General features: G+C 39.6%; 2 protein-coding genes across 3 annotated transcripts; both read left to right on the plus strand.

The window, feature by feature from the left end:
* Nucleotides 1-12: 12 nt before the first annotated feature.
* LOC130918941 (gastrula zinc finger protein xLCGF3.1-like) lies at nucleotides 13-11099 on the plus strand. Its single transcript, XM_057841238.1, has 2 exons — nucleotides 13-94; nucleotides 8363-11099. Exon 2 carries the CDS (start codon nucleotides 8444-8446, stop codon nucleotides 9572-9574), a length of 1131 nt encoding a protein of 376 aa, XP_057697221.1. The 5' UTR covers nucleotides 13-94; nucleotides 8363-8443; the 3' UTR covers nucleotides 9575-11099.
* Nucleotides 11100-13503: 2404 nt separating this feature from the next.
* LOC130918810 (gastrula zinc finger protein XlCGF57.1-like) lies at nucleotides 13504-18073 on the plus strand. Of its 2 annotated transcripts, none has more exons than XM_057840901.1 (2): nucleotides 13504-13960; nucleotides 15729-18072. In XM_057840901.1, the coding sequence occupies exons 1-2, from the start codon at nucleotides 13910-13912 to the stop codon at nucleotides 17172-17174; spliced, it is 1497 nt and encodes a 498-aa protein (XP_057696884.1). In that variant the 5' UTR covers nucleotides 13504-13909; the 3' UTR covers nucleotides 17175-18072. The 2 variants fall into 2 exon arrangements, with proteins under 2 accessions (XP_057696884.1, XP_057696892.1); XM_057840909.1 differs by lacking the exon at nucleotides 13504-13960 and adding an exon at nucleotides 14270-14388 and having other exon boundaries at nucleotides 15729-18073.

Here is an 18073-nt window from a genome sequence, read left to right on the forward strand (position 1 = left end):
ATTGACGCAGCCTCTGTGTACCCATCCGGGGCTTGCTGTTCTTTCGTGTTCCCTTTTCCAAACCAAACAACCTCCCTCAAAGCATTTTCATTGGGTAAGTACCGAAGTAAGAATTTAGTGGACTTAAAAGTCTGGTTTGAAAGCATAGTGTAAGTCGATTGGCTATATGTTGAAACTTCGCAGACTTACCTAACTTAGTTTAGATTAGCTTGCTAGCTAAAACACGCTAACGCATTCAGATTGCTTTGGCTTAACGCCATTTCGGATCTGTAAAGTTTCTTTTAAAGGGGAAGTTCAGATTTTTTGACATCAGGCTTAATCTTCGAGTTAGGGGGGGTTAATTCGTCAGTGGAGTAGATTTCAAAATATTACGTAGCGTTTGTTAGTTATTTATTATTTTTCAGGGCTCCGGAGTGGCTATGCTAATGCAGTCAATGTGGCCAATTAGCATACCAATAAAAAAGACATGCACGCAGGTGAATCACCGATGACGCATGCAATCAGTAGTGTTGGCTATGTTTTCAGGATAAAGTTATTAAAACTTACCATTGCATGTCTGTAACTGCAGTATGAAGAGCAACATTAGTAATTCAGTTGCTTTGCAGAGAACAAGCGCCGGTGTTGTGCCGAAAAATAGCCGCCCCGCGGGAAATGCCCCCCCCTGACGGGAACGCTTATTTATAACACTTTATTGAGCGTTTATTTGATTTATTTGTTTATTTATTTTATTATTGAGTGCCCACATGTCACTCGTACAGCTTTTTCTTACCAATCGATGGACATGGAAACGATTTTCTTGTACCGTGAATATATGTATTATTTTACTCTGCTTGAACTAATAAATGTCATACCTGTGTGATTGTTATTGAGATATGGTCGTGAAAACCCGTAGACTAATACATTTATGTTCAAAGATGGATTATGTGGCCCAGTCCACGATTTGTTACTAAAATAAAGTACTAGTATTTTGTCTAATTTATTTATTTAAAACTTATTTTACAGTCGTAAATTCATTGCTGTAATGCGTCCATGAAAACATGTTTTCACCTCAATAAAGCGTTATAAATGAGCGTTCCCGTCAAAGGGGACATTTCACGCATTTTTTTTTTTTTTTTTTTTTTTTTGTGGCAACGGCGCAACTTCCCTGTAGTTTATTCTGACCAAGACATGGCTTCGTTTGAACCGTCTATGCATTTCTCTGACAGGGAACAGGATGATTAAGATTTTGTTAGTTTTGTAAACATTTCACCATATCAGTTTGAGCTGGAATATACAGACCAACAACTGAAAGACATGGAGGAAAATCGAAGACTGACAAGCACAGATCCCGCAGAAGCTGCCGCAGCCTTCGACACCCCAGTCAGGACAACAGTAGACTGGTGGTGTCGTTGCAAAAAATGCATCCCAATGCCAACAGATGTCGAATATTTTTGCTGCAGGGAATGGCAATTGATTTATGAACAATTGCAACAATTGGAGCTGGACACGAGTTTTCATGAACTCAATATATCGCTGCATAGCGACAACGAAGAAAAAGCATTTCGATGCATAAGTGAACACGAACACTTTTTACCGCTTATCAACAAAGGTGTTCTAGAAACTTTCTTCGTTGACAAGATCAACTGGATGAAAAAAACCAAGGCCAGCAGGCCCAAATGGACAACTATCAATGAGCTAAGTTGATTCTTGCATGCCGCTGGGCGAATATTCGTAATGGTCTCATAATAAAACTCTAAGCTTCATTCTACTTCAGGTAAGCAGCTATATGATCTCAACTGTAATGCATTGTGAGTGTAAAAGCATGATGTCATTATCAAAAGCAGTAGCTGTATGGCAATTATTTACGAGAATGTGCCTAAATCATCACGGGATATGTCAAAAATGAAAAACATTATAAAACCCTGACATAGACAAATGTGTTGAACATCAAGTATCATTTCATGTATGACAAGTGCCGGTGATGGGCACCTTTGAGCACTTGAAGTTACGTAACTTGCGGACCATAAGTCGCTTCTTTTTCCCCTCATTTTGAATCCTGCTGCTTATAGTCAAGTGCTGCTTATTTGTTGGGTATATTTAAAATGTATATTGCTAAATAATCTAGAGTTCTGTAACTTTTTATTATATACTGTTGATCTATAACATGATGATTTTAGAACTTTCTTGTTGAATCACTCTCTATTATGGTTTTGTTTTAGGCAACTCTGATTGGTAGCATATAGGGTTGTTCTTGAGTGGGCGTTGAAAGGCGAACATCTGGGAAGAGGCCAGCGACATGTTCTTCCATCGTGTGTCGTCTCCTGCATCCGTGAGAAGTACCCTTCTGTCAGTGAGAACTACAATGGTTTTAGGGAAGCTGAAGATGCTATGCAATTTTTCTAAGTACAACTTACCTACATGCCTTTTCATACCATTTCCTCCATACCCAGAAACTTTTTATCTTTTAAACCTTCACATTTCACAAATTATACAATATGTGTGTGTGTTTTTTTTTATTGTCATACATTCAAAAATGTCTACATTCTAAAATATCTATTAAAAAAAAAAGAGGAAAATGTCTGCCTACTTATTTTTTAAATACACTGACATGTTGTAAAATAACTTTTTCTTTGTCAGGCCTTTCGATGTTTGCAATGTTCGGTGGAATAGTAGTTGGAGGCTTGAAATAGAAGTCTGGCTCAGCAAGCTTTAATGATGAATCCTGCCGTCTTTCCAGGACCCGCTCCACCAAATTCTCTCTGAACGTCTGCGTTGTTGGCTCGTAACAGCTCCGGGCAACCCATGTTTTTGTTTGCTTTGGAAACTCCAAGCTGTATTTCAAAGTGCCTAATAGAGTAAATCTGATAGAGATATGTACACGATAAGAAAGGTGGAGTGCAATTGTAATGGGACAAATGTTGACAGATTTCAATTTGGTCCATGACGTATGAGTAAGCCTACCATCGGCGTTCCTCTGTTGCTGGCGCCCGACATTTTCATTGTGGTCCATAACAGACATCACTGTCCTTGCCTTCATGGAGTTATAGACAAAGTGGAGCCTCTTTTGGGTGTACTTCAGCATCGCACTGTGGTATACCGCCAGGTCACCAACAGATCACAATTAAAAAGTATCTTGTTAGATATGTCATGATAATACGCCAGTGTAATAGACACAACCGCACCACGGAATAAGGCAAACCCTAGTATCAGGAGGAAGAAAAAAAAATGCAGTATTTTCATGTTCAGCCAAAAAATACAGGACACCAAAAAGATTTAATCTATCTGGTGTCCTGATGAGGCAACAACTTAGTCAAAAATTTGCTCTTGTCGATCATCATTGTGTACTTTTGTTTTAAACAAAACAAAAATTGCGTTTATATTATGTATGTGTAATGGACTAGGGATGTCAATGGCAGAGGATAACATTTTCTACTGCATTAAAATAAATGTTTGGAAAATTGCTTCTAATTCAATCAGAAATCAAGTGAGCTATTAGTGTTGTAAATAGTGTAGTAGTGTGTAAATGGTCTAGTCCTTCAGTGTTTCCGAATGTCAATCAATCTCTCATAGTTGAAGAGGCTAAACAAACAGGATGCGTGTCTAGAGGTGTGACAATATATAGAAAAGATGATATATAGCGATAGTCTGTAGCCCAAAAGGTTATCGATATACTCCCACCAAAAAGTGATATATATTTAAAACACTAGAAGTGCAGGGGGGTTGTGTTTTTGGGGGGATTGTGTTTTTGGCTATAAAGAAAGACCAGAAAGTCATTAGATGACCTATACCAAACTCAGGTGGATAGGCACAATTAGCATCTGAATGTTTGCAAATGCAGGACTACCTTGGCTTTGTCAAACAATAGACCACTCAAACAAGCAATCAAGCAGAGGGGTCGCTGCCTGAGTGTAAAGGGGGCAGGGGGGCACTCTTTATAGTTGCAAATAGCATTTGAATACAGTGGTACCTCTACATACGATCGCTTCGACACACGAACTTTTCGACATCCGACGTAAAATTTGACTCGCCATTCGTTTCTACATCCGACGACATGCTCGAAATACGACGACAACGGCAGCACCGCAGACGAATGCACGGCGGATTTTCTTGTGTGACAAATCAACACAGGTTTCAGAAAAGGTTGGTACAGGTGGTGAAACAAGGAAAAAGTTGACGCTTACCTTCTAAATGAAGACGCAAATGACAGAAAAATATGAGCGTGGGGTGAAATGGCTCAACAATACATCTCCACGGTCCTCCTCTGACCATCGTTCGCCAGTCTTTATAAGTTAAGCTGACAATTCTTATTGTGGTAACATCTCCAGAGAAATCGTCAACTTCGCCACGTTTTCATCATTTCTTTCACAACTTATTCAACACAAAACGCCTGCTGTCTGCCGCAATTGACGATGTTCTCAAGAAAGCATTGAAAGCGAAAGTAAACTCTCACCCGCTCCCCTCCCTCTTTGTCAAGTCAGCCCCGCGGTGCCTTCAGGTACAGAAAAAAAAACGTCCACCTTATTAGAACCCGTTTCGTTACACTATTACAGGAATTATTATTATTATTATATTATTAATCCAATTTTTATTTATTATTTATTTGTTTTGCTATATGTAATTGCCATTTGTAATAGTACCAGCAGTATTTTTTAAGGATTTAGTGCAGGTTTTTGGGCTGTGGAACAAATTAATGGAATTATAATGTATTCCTATGGGAAAATCCTGCTCGACATACGACCATTTCGACTTACAAACAAGGTCCTGGAACGGATTAACTTCGTTTGTAGAGGTACCACTGTATTTGCAAATGCAGGACTCCCTTAGCTGCAGTTTTCTACTTACGTACGTCAGTGCCCTGAGGAATTCTGTGGCCAAGAGCTGGTGGAAATGATCCTGATTGAACTCCACCCATGTGACTGAGATGGAGAGGAGATCAACCTTCAGCTGTGTTGGGACTCTAGCTGTTTTTTTCTATCTTCCTAATTTTGTCAAAACGCGCACAATTCGATCACATTAGACAACCATACTGAGCAGTTAACAAACACTAAAACATAATTATCAGGACATAAAGCTGTAGAGATTTATAGCGTAAAATAGAGGAAGTAAGTAAGTAGAGAGTAAACGAGGTGGTGTCGTAACTTTGCACCTCAATTCACATACAGGAATATGTAAAAATGTCGTCTGCTTGATTTTCTGACAAAGCCAAGGTAGCCATGCATTTGCAAATATTTAAGATGCTTGCTAGTGTGAATGCGAATGCCAAATGAGGACCTCAATGCTCAAATAAATATTCTGATTAGAGTTAGATGACCCTTCTCTGGAAACAACAGTGATTTGTATCAACTGATCCACCCTTGCCCTGGCCAGTGTTCAAAAGTTGTCACTGCTTAAAAATATAAAATAAAGAAAATCTTTTATTAGATGAGTGTCTATGTTCGCTCAATGGCTGCCATTGACGGCGCTAGACATGCAATTCATTTTGAGTGGACTGGACATCGAGCACCATCAATGGCACTGAAACCAGAGCATGTCATTTACAGGTCGTTTCTTGTTCATTTTAGGGCATTTTACAGGTTACTTCCTGTTGCATTGGAGTTGCTTCCTAACTGTTTGGGGACATTTTTGAGTGGTCAGTAAGCCTAAATCAACAGGAAGTGACCCGTTAAAAGGAAGTGATTGAAAATAAACTGGAAATGATGTGAAATGCCCCAAATCGAGCTCATTGACAGCCATATACGTCCAATCCATTTGAAGTGGAAAGCTGGCTGGCAGCGAATAACTATCCACTGCCATCCCTCCCTCTTCGAACTGATTGGATCTCTAGTAGAGGTCCAATCAGTTTCTCTGTTTATTTATAAAAAATTTTTTGAATATCCGAGAAGCATTTCCTGACCGATGTATCGATAATTGTTGTATCACCGTTTTGTGAGATCATCTTTATCATAAGTCTTGTATCGCAAATCATATCGTATCGTGAGGCACCCAGAGGTTCCCAACCCTAATATCGTGTGGCAATTATTACTAGATGATCACTTACTCGTGATGATTGTTGAATTGTCCTCAGCTGGCCTGATGTTGATGTGGTATCCTTCACTGGCGTGGACTGTGGTAAAGCAGATCTTTCCTATATTTCATTATCACAAAAGACAAAGTAAGAACAAATGCTTGGCTTAGTAAGGCCTATCATACAAAAGAGAGAGCTGATCGCTTTGTTTTTTTTTTCATGTCATTTCAGGCATTTACATTAATATTTACAAATACAGTTCTTTTACGCAAACGACAAAATTTTAAATAAATGCCTGAATGGGAGGGGGACGAAGAAAACTACTTACTATAGGTAGAATGACAATATTTAGATTTCCAAAAAAAGGGTAAACTCGACCCGGCCTCGAGTTACTTAAATTATAATATTTATACACTAATTATACTATAATATAGGATGCCTAAAAAAGAAAGTGCCAAAAGCAAGTATATAAGTTACAGAACTGTAGCTTGGACACATTTTCAATTCACCCAACAAATAAGCAACACTGGACTATACGCAGCAGGATTTAAAATGAGGGAAAAACATAGCGGATTATAGTCCGCAAATTACGCAACTTTAGGTTTTTAAATCAAGTGTTCAAGGGGGCCACTTGTAATTCAAGAAATAATACTTGAAGTTATTTTCAACACATTTGCGTATGTCCGAGTTTTATAAAGAGAAAGTAGAACGCAGACAGAAATAGCAGCAGCATCTACATGAATTTAGAAAGCCACTCGGGACACGCGAGGACATGACAGGGCAAAAGATCCCCCTACGAAGTTACAAACGGCACAACATAAACCAATTACGAACCATTTGTAAACCGAACCCAACCCAAATTGGAATAATTTACTGCATTTGGGATGGTTATATCAAAGTTGATCGTTGTTTCCTATTTAAAAACACGAACCATAAATATGTCCGATGTTTGTTACAAGTAGCTCGCTTTTGGCGTGCATGTACACCAACACCTAGTGGAAGTGTATATGCGATATATTTCCATACATGATTTTTTTTTACTTGTTTATCAGAAGATCTTGAAGCTGTTTGGGCAGTCGAAGGCACAGCATTTGGTTTCAGGAGATAATAGCCACAAAATGTTTTCCTGATATCGGTTGTTGCGAAATGCTTGCTGCATATTCGCCATTTTTGTCCTTTTTCCACCGGTGTTTGAATGTCATATCCAGCAGAGAGTAACCAAAGTTTATATAGTTCCTCGTTCTTCACAGGGAAGCGGTGGACACTTTCTTTTGTCCATTTCTTCTGTATGTTTCCACAAGTTGTAAAAGCACATTTCACCATGCTGACGTCCTTTCGTGAACCTTTAGAAGAGCAGACTGACGTGAAAACAAGTGGCCGTAGCACTGCTCTCTAGTGGAGTGTCATTACGTATATGAAACTATAGTCCCGCAGAATTAAAAAAATTACGGCAGTTTGGTGCGACATTTTTTTTGGCTGCAGGGGATTTTTGTACATTGAGCTGCGTTTTCAATTTATTTGACTGTGTTAGATCTGTGAATATCGCTTTTTATTAGCATGCTAATTGGGCACATTGACTTGCATTAGCATAGCCACTCCGGAGCCCTGAAAAATAATAAATAACTAACAAACGCTACGTAATATTTTCGAAATTACTCCACTGACGAATACCCCCCCCTAACTCGAAGATTAAGCCTGATGTCAAAAAATCTGAACTTCCCCTTTAAGAGACTTGAGAGCTGTGACGTAGGGGCAAGCAAATAGGAAGAATGGGAGAACGGGCGAGATGGCGAGAGATAGCGGTCGCATGCTACCTCGATGTTCGTTTATGTGGAAATGCAGTTCGCGAACAACAACAACAACAAAAAATAAAAACTATTCAACTTCTCACCAAAACTAGTAAAACTCTTTACACTGCTATTAGAATTCCCCCCTACTCCTTGAAATGGGTCCATTAACATAAGGACTATTATTGTTGTGGTAATGTAGTACGTATTAATTTTAATTCATTCACACACATTCATATTCGTAATATTGCATATCAACAATAATTTATGAGACAATATATTGCCTACTAAAATTTGTCATTGCAACAGGCCTGCGTTCTTCGTGTGAAAATGCGCTCTCACAAGTCTTGCGTGCAGAAGTACTACCTGCTCTACACTTCCTATGCCAAAATAAAAATATACATCACAAAAGTCAAAAATAAAAATATGCATCACAAAAGTCAACATTATAAAAATTAAAAAAAAAATTCCCAAAAAATCGTTAAGTTAAAATGACGTAAGTCGGGTATGCCCGGGGACTACCTGTATTTTTCTCCATATTGCCGACTTGAAGAAATCACGTTTTGTTTTTTTTGTTTTTTTCTTCACCCAGTGTCCCGCAGACGTCACTGTAGTAGATCTTCACCGTGAGAAGCACGATCCCCTCCACGTTAAACAGGAAGAGGAGTCCAAGATGCCGTACATCAAACAGGAGGCAGAGCCAGATACCCCAGACATTAAAGAAGAAGAACAGCAAGTTGAAATCCGCAAGTTTCCAATGGGTGTCACCGTGAAGAGTGAAGACGACGAAGGACCAAGCGAAGAGAGCGGAGCAGCGAACCCTTCGAGTGACAGCTCATTTCAGCACGTGACAACAAAAGGAGAGGGACAATCGCAACCGGACGACCTCTTAGCTCCGCTTTCGGACAGCGACGACATAACGTCACACTCCTCTGACTGTAATACTGATGAGGAGGATTATGACTTTGACCAAAATGCTTCAAAATCTTTAAACAAGTCATCAGTGAAAAGAGACACAAAAGAATGCGCGGTAGAGAAACCTTTTCGCTGCTCACTCTGTGATAAAACACTTTTGTCGAAACGTACCTTAAAAGCACACGTGCATACACACACTGGAGAAAAGCCTTTTGCCTGCACACTTTGCGATAAAAGATTTCCTCTGAATTCTTATTTAAATAGACATAAACTGATACACACTGGAGAAAAGCCTTTTGCCTGCACATCTTGTGGTAAACGATTCAATTGTAAGGGAAATTTAAACAAACACACACGCTTACACACTGGAGAGAAGCCTTTCACTTGCACAATTTGCGATAAAGGATTTCATCGGAAGGCTGATTTAGAAATACATAAGCGGACACACACTGGCGAAAAGCCTTTTGCCTGCTCACTTTGTGATAAAAGATTCATCGAGAAGACAAGTTTAAACAAACACACAAGAAAGCACGCTCGAGAGAAGCCTTATGCCTGCACATTTTGTGATAAAAAATTCTTCACGGAGGCAAATTTAAACATTCATACAAGAATACACACTGGAGAAAAGCCTTTTGTCTGCACATGTGGTAAACGATACATCAGTAAGGGAGGCTTAAAAAGACACAGACATACACACACTGGAGAAAGGCCTTTTGCCTGCACAATATGCGATAAAAGTTTTCATTATAAGAGTAATTTAGAAAATCATAATCGTGCACACACTGGAGAAAAGCCTTTTTCCTGCACACTTTGTGGTAAAAGTTTCACCGAGAAGAAAGGTTTAAACAGACACGCAAGAGCACATAGTGGGGAGAAGCCTTTTGCCTGAGCAACCGATAGTTTTATTCTTTCATTTGTTTCGTCGCCGCTGTTGAGCTCGCTGTGGATAGTCTTCTGTTGGGGTCGGGCAATAATGTCACGTTTCCGGGTTTGGGAATGCAGTATTGACAAAGAACTAAAAAAAACAACAACAAATTAAAATGCGGATCATTCTTGCAGTTCCGTGTCTGAAATGACATGGTTGTTTCGATTAACTTATCCAAAGTTTATATTCGTAAATGTCACGTCAAGGCGGCATGGGCTCGGAGGACCAGGCACGTGCATAGAGGGGGGCGGAGGGTGCTTGAGCACTAGAGAGGTTCCAAACAATTGACTATTAAATCTTCTCTGCCCGTCTGCGTGGCTGTCGCGCGTCCGGTGGGGCTCACGTGCTGCTGGATGTGGTAGGGCATGCTCGGGTTGGGGGTCCTGGCGCCGGGATTGGCGATGGGGCAGCATAGGGTTGGTTGCCAACGGGCTCACACTCATAAGAGATTCACACGATTACTGGGTTCTAGATCACAGAACTGATTTGTGTACACTCTACCCCTTTCAATCACTTAGCTTATAGACACCCCCACCCCCGTCCCCCTCTTTCACTGGCCAATAGGTGTAAACCGGAAATACATCTCGCTGACGATGGCACCGGCATATTAGTAATTAGTCTAGATGTTCAATGTATTTCTTGTTGTTGTTTGTGTATGTGTTTTTCTTTCTTCTCTTGTTTTTCTTTTCTTCTGTTCCCCCATAATCCCTATTTGTTCGCTGCTTTGTCATAATATAAAGGTATTTTGAATGATCACAATGGGAGTATGTCAGACTCTCATTGTGAAACATTAAAACTGTTCAGACCAGAGGTTGCGCTAGACTTTTTCGTTGTCTGTCATTTTGACTGAAAGTGTCATACAAAATCCGGTCATAATCTATTTTTACCCGTCACATTTTAAAAATGATAATAATGACATATTTAATAGTATTTAGTTTTCATTCATTTTTAATTAATATTCTGTCCAGACAAGCTTGACAAGAGGCAAACACAGCGTAGTGCACCAATCAGCGACGGGCAGACGTGCCGTTAGCAAAGCGACGAGGGCAGGACGAGGGACTTGCGCGCGGAAGTAAACACGAGGAGAACGGAGTTTATTCAACATGGCTAGCGCGTGACAGACTGTTGTCAATGACTCGTGTCGATGTGTTTTAGCTCATTTAAAACTGAATTTACCGCGGATTGGAACATATTCTCGGCTTTCCCGTTCGCCATCCGTGTTGTTGTAGAGACGACTTTCGGCGCGCAAGAGTGACATTGCTCGTTAAGAACACGTCACGCAAATAAACAAATCTGATTTGTCGATTGATTTTGTACCTACTCGAGAGGCTGTGTCCCAGACTTTTCTCTCAGTGTTTGAAAAATACAGGGAGAACAGTCTGGCCGTGCCAGGCAAACACTCAGTTGCCTTGACATTTTTCCGAGTAAGGCCAATGACGTCATGCATCGAGAGACAATAGCTAATTAATATGCTCACTCGCCACCCTGTGGTCTGGGGTGTGAATTGCAACCTGTCAAAATGACGGATCCTTCAGTTTTTTCTCTCTCTCTCTCTCTCTCTCTCTCTCTCTCTCTCTCTCTCTCTCTCTCTCTCTCTCTCTCTCCACAATGTTATTGAGAGAAAGAAATCAAGAAAGCTTAAAAAAATAAAAGCTACTAGGGAATATGAATTTTAAAATTTTAGATTTATATTTCATTTTGTAGACATGCCTTAGAAGGAAAGGATGTTGAGGGATTTAAAAAAAAAAGCTGAATGAGGCTTCTGAAGGAAGTGGATCCCTCATCAGCTGGGTGAAGAGCAAAAAAGGTAAGAATACAGTTTGCAAGGATATTCAGGTATAAAATCCAACAATTATAAACACAATTACAATGTTATTGTTCCATAACATTATCAGATACTTGAGTTGTCAAATATGGATAATAATGACGTAATATTTTTGAAAAAAATGTGCTGATAGTGGCTCAGTGAGCATCTGATGTTGTTTGTTCTTAGATGAACAACAAATAAAGGAAGTTTTGATATAGCAGTTGAAGGAAAAACAGGGAAAGACTGAGTCACAGCCAGTAAGTGTTGATGACAGTGTTGATTTCTATTCACTATTCCACCCCTCCCAATTAAAGTCTCGCAGTCACAGCCAATTATACTGCACAGCTGGTTAAACTGGAAGTTATGTTGTTGTAAAGTGTATTAAATTCTTGCACATGAATCCCTTTTAGTAAGTAATTTATTATTCAAAAGGTCTGTCATTTTTAGCTTAGAATCATTACTTGATGTCTATATTTTAGTTTAAAAAATAAAAACAACTTTAAAAAATTATTCACTCGCATATTTTAAACTTTTAAACGAATTACGTCACAATTAAAAATTTGGCGTCTGTAAAAAAGTCACGTATATCTACTTCATAACTATCGCTTAATTGTATTTTTTTTGTTACTGTCGCATTTCCCCCGATATGTTAGATGATAAATAATCGATCCAAACAAAAAAGAATTGAAAAATAACGTTTAAAAGGGTAACTATATGAAAAAGAAAATCTCAACCACTCTTTGATGTCTGTCATTTCTGCATCGTGACTCTTGTTATATCACCATGTTTCACCCATAAAATAAGAATAAAAAACTCTGGCTGTGGCCATTCACAGCTGTGTCTTGACACTCATTGATACATGCTACATGGAATTTTTGGATCGAAACAAGGTAAGTACGCAATAATATCTCGTTAAAGTCATGGCGTCTGTAATTCTGCTCTCGTGTGCTCTCACCTCCATATAGGGTTTTGCTGTTCCAAAAAATTTTATTTTTTTTAAAATGCCCTCCGGTTCAAAATTTTCTTCCCCCCAGAAAGTTGAGATTTTAAGCTTTCCAATGATGTATCACACATGCATATCGGAGAGTTTTGAAATTTGGCCAAATTGGGGGTCTCAGAGCGGAGCTTCAAGTCACCTGAGTGTTTTCCGCCACTTATTTTATGAGGTACTGCAGTAGTACAGGCAATAAAAGCAGGTGTGTTTAAGCATGATCGCTGTTTAGCAGGTTCGCAAGAAATTAAAAGGTCAAGTAATTCTAAAAATAAAATATTATTGTTCATCACTTGTTGACTTCTACTGTAAGCTATTTTTAACTTTTTTTCTCTGTTCTTTATAAAAATCAACTTTAGACAAAAAAGTCACTTGGGGACATATATCCGTTTGTATTTTCATTTCGTTAATTACGTTTTTGATAACATTGTATTTTTCAGTTATCAATTCATTTATGGCATAGAATTTAAAAAAAAAGAAAAAGTTAATCATTTTTAAAATATAGAAGCAATTATAATATGTATTTCAATTATTAAAGTCATGTGAAACAGCCTGCTTTGAGTCTAGGCGTCTTGCCAACAGCGACCTCTCCTGGCCGTTCCGTCTCTTCGCCTCGATGTAGTTCTGCCTTGCACTCTTTGTCTTTCATACTTTAGGAATGGTTAGCGGAGAGGAAAACAAGCTAAATTAAATGAGCCTGAGAAGCTTCAGTGTTTAAAAATGAAGCGCGTTCATTGTAATGTTCCTTGATGGAAGAAGTGCAGCGGAAGCAGTACAGTATATTAGATACAATCGGTGTATACATTAACGAAATATTTAAATTCTGAGCCTTCAAATTGATAGTGATGACTAGAATTCGGATATGTTGATCATATTTATTGAATATTTTCTGACTCCAGAGATGTGAAGTCATGATGGAACTTCCAAACGCTCGATCAAATTTAAGCCTTCAAATTGAGTTATTTACAGTGATGAGTACAAGTTGATCATATTTATTGGATATTTTTGGACTCCAGTGACGTGATTACGCTGAAGTTTCAGCACTTGAACGTTTCTACTTCCGGTTCACATTGACGCAGCCTCTGTGTACCCATCCGGGGCTTGCTGTTCTTTCGTGTTCCCTTCTCCAAACCGAACATCCTCCATCAAAGCATTTTCATTGGCTAAGTACCGAAATAAGAATTTAATGAACTTAAAAGTCTTATTTTAAAGCATAGTGTAAGTCGATTGGCTGTATGTTGAAGCTTCGCAGACTTACCAAACTTAGTTTAGATTAGCTTGCTAGCTAAAACACGCTAACGCATTCCGATTGCTTTGTCTTAACGCCACTTCGGATCTGTAAAGTTTCTTTTAAGAAAAAGTCGATTCGGTTAACATGAGAGTGATTACATTGCATTGTACAAGACGCTTCTCGATTTGTCTAGAAGATGCGACAAATAATTATTGCTGACTGAAGGCCAACTCAATCTCAAACATCAAGTCAAGGAGTAGAACGTGGAAAATGAGGAGAGGAAATCCAGGTCACGACGAACAACTGGAAAACAAAATGGAGGTAAGATCAAGACATGAGTTGTTGTACTTTTCATTAGTGCTGGGCGATAGAGGCAGTCGGACATCCTGGCATTAATGACGTCACCAGCCACAACAAAACGTCGCCATATTGAAATAGGGGCAAAAGACAAGTCACAAGCAGTTGCTCTGTCGTGCATTGTAATACAAACGCGTTGAACTTTCGTCTTATTTGCGATCTTTTTTCTGTCGGAATGACCAAAAGTTGCTGTGTAGCGGGTTGTCACACAAGGAAGAGTTCGGAGCCGCATTTGAAGTTCTTCATTCTTCCCCGTGAGAAGAAAAGGAGAAACAAATGGCTGAAAGCACTTAATCGAGGAACAGTAAAAGAAGGCTGTTCCGTGGACTATTCTCGCCTGTGGGAAACTAAATCCAAGCACATTTACGTTTGCAGCCGACATTTTATTACTGGTGAGTAAATTTTAATCGTTTTTTTTTTTTTTTTTTTTTTGTGCCCCTATTAGCTGCTAGGATTCAATAGACTAGGCAGTGGTTATTATTACCGTGACCGGCAACTCGCAAAGCGTTATTTTTCTTTTGCCGTAAACTGCTCTGATTAGTCAATCGGTATATTATTGGCCTGGTGGTAATTGGTTATTTTGCCGTGACGTGTTTACGGCTAAATAACGCTTGGAGGCGAAGGACCGGTTACGGCAGAAATAATCACTCCGTATATACTACCAGGTTTCTTAGTTCCACACAGTACATATTCCACGTAATTGATAAAGGTTAACTTACTTGGTGACTTTATGAGGTAGAGGTGTGCATCGGCATTGCACCCACGATTCGATTCGATTACGATTCGGAGGGCCACGATTCGATTCAGAGGTCTTGATTCGGTTCGATTCGGCAATGCATCGCGACGCATTAAAGCCTGGGATGCATTAAAATTCTAAAGCAAAGCATATTTTTCGTGAATCATGAGGCAACACAAGCGGTCAGACATTAAACAACTTTTTATTGGCTCTTGTGTCACTCCTGGTTGAAGTCAAATGAAAATACTTTCATATATATATATATATATATTTTAAAAAACTGATCACAGCATTTAATTAGTGCTTTGAATGAGACCAGGGCTTTCTTTTTTTATTACACACAGTAGCACTCCCTCTTTCTCCGCTTCATCCATTGCTATGTTATGTCCTATCTCTCTGCTCTCTCAATTGCAACTGCACATGTCTGTGACGTTACTCCAGTGAGGAAGCGGATTTGGGTTCCTCGTTCCCCCTGCATTGCTTTGAATGTAAAGTAGCTTCCTCTACAGGTAAACATGAGAATAATAATACAAATGGGGAAACCAAATCCGTTGTCTACTGTTTTAGATGGCAGCTGTTTACTTGCGCCGGCATGTCTGTCATTTCGCATCTAGTCCTCTATACACGTCATAACGCCGCTGTCGTCTGTCATTTTACACCTAGTTGTATATAAATGTGATATCTACCGTAGCATCATCATGTGGCCGTATGTTTGTAGCAACTACCAACTGGGTGTTGTTTGTGGCGGTTGTCGGCAGCAGTCAGGTATTATTGTTGTTTTTTTATCAAGCGGCATGATTTGAACATGATATTTACTCTCGGTCTGTTCCTCATTGCGTCCCGAAGACCGCGCTGACTGTGTTTTAGTTCCGCTGGAAACACCAGCGTCTTAGTTGAAATCACATCAGCCTGGTAACCCGGGGACTACGTGTTTTTCTCTATATATATCCGACGTCAGCAAAACATGTGATTTTTTTTTTTTTTTTCTTCCCCCAGGTTCCCACGGTTGTCACTGTAGAAGATCTTCACCCTGAGAAGCATGATCCCCTCCACGTTAAACAGGAGGAGGAGCCAGACATGCCGTGGATCAAACAGGAGGTGGAGCCAGAGACCCCTGATATTAAAGAAGAAAAACAGGAAGTTGAAATCATCAAGTTCCCAATGGGTGTCAGTGTAAAGAGTGAAGAAGCCGAAGGTCCAAGCGATGAGAGCGGAGCAGCGAAACCTTCGAGCGACAGCTCATTTCAGCACCTGACAACAAAAGGAGAGGGACGATCGCAACCGGACGGCCTCTTAGCTCCGCTTTCGGACAGCGACGACATAACGTCACATTCTTCTGACTTTAATACTGATGAGGAGGATAAAGACTTTGACCCAAATGCTTCAAAATCCTTAGACAAGTCATCATTGAAAAGAGACGGAAAAGAATGCGCGGTTGGGAAACCTTTTCTCTGCTCACTTTGTGATAAAATATTTCCTTGGAAATGCAATTTAAAGGCACACATGCGCACACACACTGGAGAGAAGCCTTTTATCTGCACGTTTTGTGGTAAACGATTCACTCAGAAGGAACATTTAGTGTTACACACAAGAAACCACACTGGAGAGAAGCCTTTTCCCTGCTCACTTTGTGATAAAACTTATTCTTCGAAACATCATTTAAAAAGACACATACGTACACACACCGGGGAGAAGCCTTTTGTCTGCACGTGTTGTGGTAAACGATTCACTCAGAAGGGACAATTGGTATTGCACACAAGAAACCACACTGGAGAAAGGCCTTTTGCCTGCACACTTTGCGGTAAAAGATTCACCGAGAAGGGAATTTTAAAGAAACACACACGCACACACACTGAAGAAAAGCCTTATACCTGCATACATTGTGATAAAAAATTCTTCAGGAAGGAAAATTTAAACATTCACACAAGAACACACACTGGAGAGAAGCCTTTTGCCTGCACACTTTGTGGTAAAAGATTCACCGAGAAGGGAGGTTTAAACATTCACACAAGAACACACACTGGAGAGAAGCCTTTTGCCTGCACACTTTGTGATAAAAAATACTTCACAAAGTCAAAATTAAACAGTCACACGAGAACACACAGTGGAGAGAAGCCATTTGCCTGCACACTTTGTGGTAAAAGATTCACCCATAAGGGAGTTTTAAACAAACACACAGGCACACACACTGGAGAGAAGCCTTTTGTGTGCACGTTTTGTGGTAAACGATTCAGTCAGAAGGGACATTTAATATCGCACACAAGAAACCACACTGGAGAAAGGCCTTTTGCATGCACAGTTTGTGATAAAAGATTCAGTCGGAAGGGAAATTTATCATCACACTTAAGAAACCACACTGGAGAGAAGCCTTTTGCCTGCACACTGTGCGATAAAACATTTTCTCGGAAGACTAATTTAGAAATACATAAGCGCACACACTGAAATACATAATGATATGAAATGACATAAAGAACCAAATAATTTTTCAGGTGCTGTTCTTTTTCACAACTATCCAATGTATATGGTGAAAAACACACAAGGCTGAAAAAGCAGTGTCTACTCTTGCACCCAATAAAATGCTGTACTTTAAGCCAAAAGAACTGTTCTGTTTGATAGAACAACATGTCTATATGCTGCTGTAGCAGTTTCACGGTGCATTATGTCCTCGGACTATTTTTAATTAGTCTGTTTTACCCTGGGGACCCCGTTAACAGACACTGAGCCACAGGTTTTGTTTCATCCATTCTTTTGTTTTGTTGCCGCTGCTGTGCTCGCTGTGGATAGTCTTCTGTTGCGTTCGGGAAATTATGTCACACGATAAACTAAGATTCGGCCAGCACATCAACCACATCACCAGAACTGCCTTTTTCCACCTCAAGAACATCGACAGTCTTCGTGAAACGCTCATCCATGCCTTCATCATTTCCAGACTTGACTACTGTAACAGCATTCTTTTGGGTTCTCCATCTCAACTCAATAAACTACAATATATCCAAAAGTCCGCTTCACGCCTTCTCATCCGGACCCCCTATAGGAAGCAGATTTAGTGACAGACTTTAGATGGCTATCAAATTTTAGGTCTGTGTCAATAATTATGCCAAGATTTCTGACTTGATTTAGAACCGAATAGCCCTTTATTGTCATTATACGTTTGTACAATGAAATTGTGGAGCATCTCCCTTTAAAGTGCAGGACAAGTAAAAAAAAATCTCGAAAGTGGCTTGTAAGAATAAAGTATAAAATCTAAATAAGTATAAAATAGGCATGAGGTTATTTGAGGTGATTTGGAGCTGGTTGTGCTAAGATGCGATGTTTAACAGGTTCGCAAACATTTATAGAAT

The sequence above is a fragment of the Corythoichthys intestinalis genome, chromosome 1 (assembly GCF_030265065.1).
Source record: "Corythoichthys intestinalis isolate RoL2023-P3 chromosome 1, ASM3026506v1, whole genome shotgun sequence".
Classification (NCBI taxonomy): Eukaryota; Metazoa; Chordata; class Actinopteri; order Syngnathiformes; family Syngnathidae; genus Corythoichthys; species Corythoichthys intestinalis.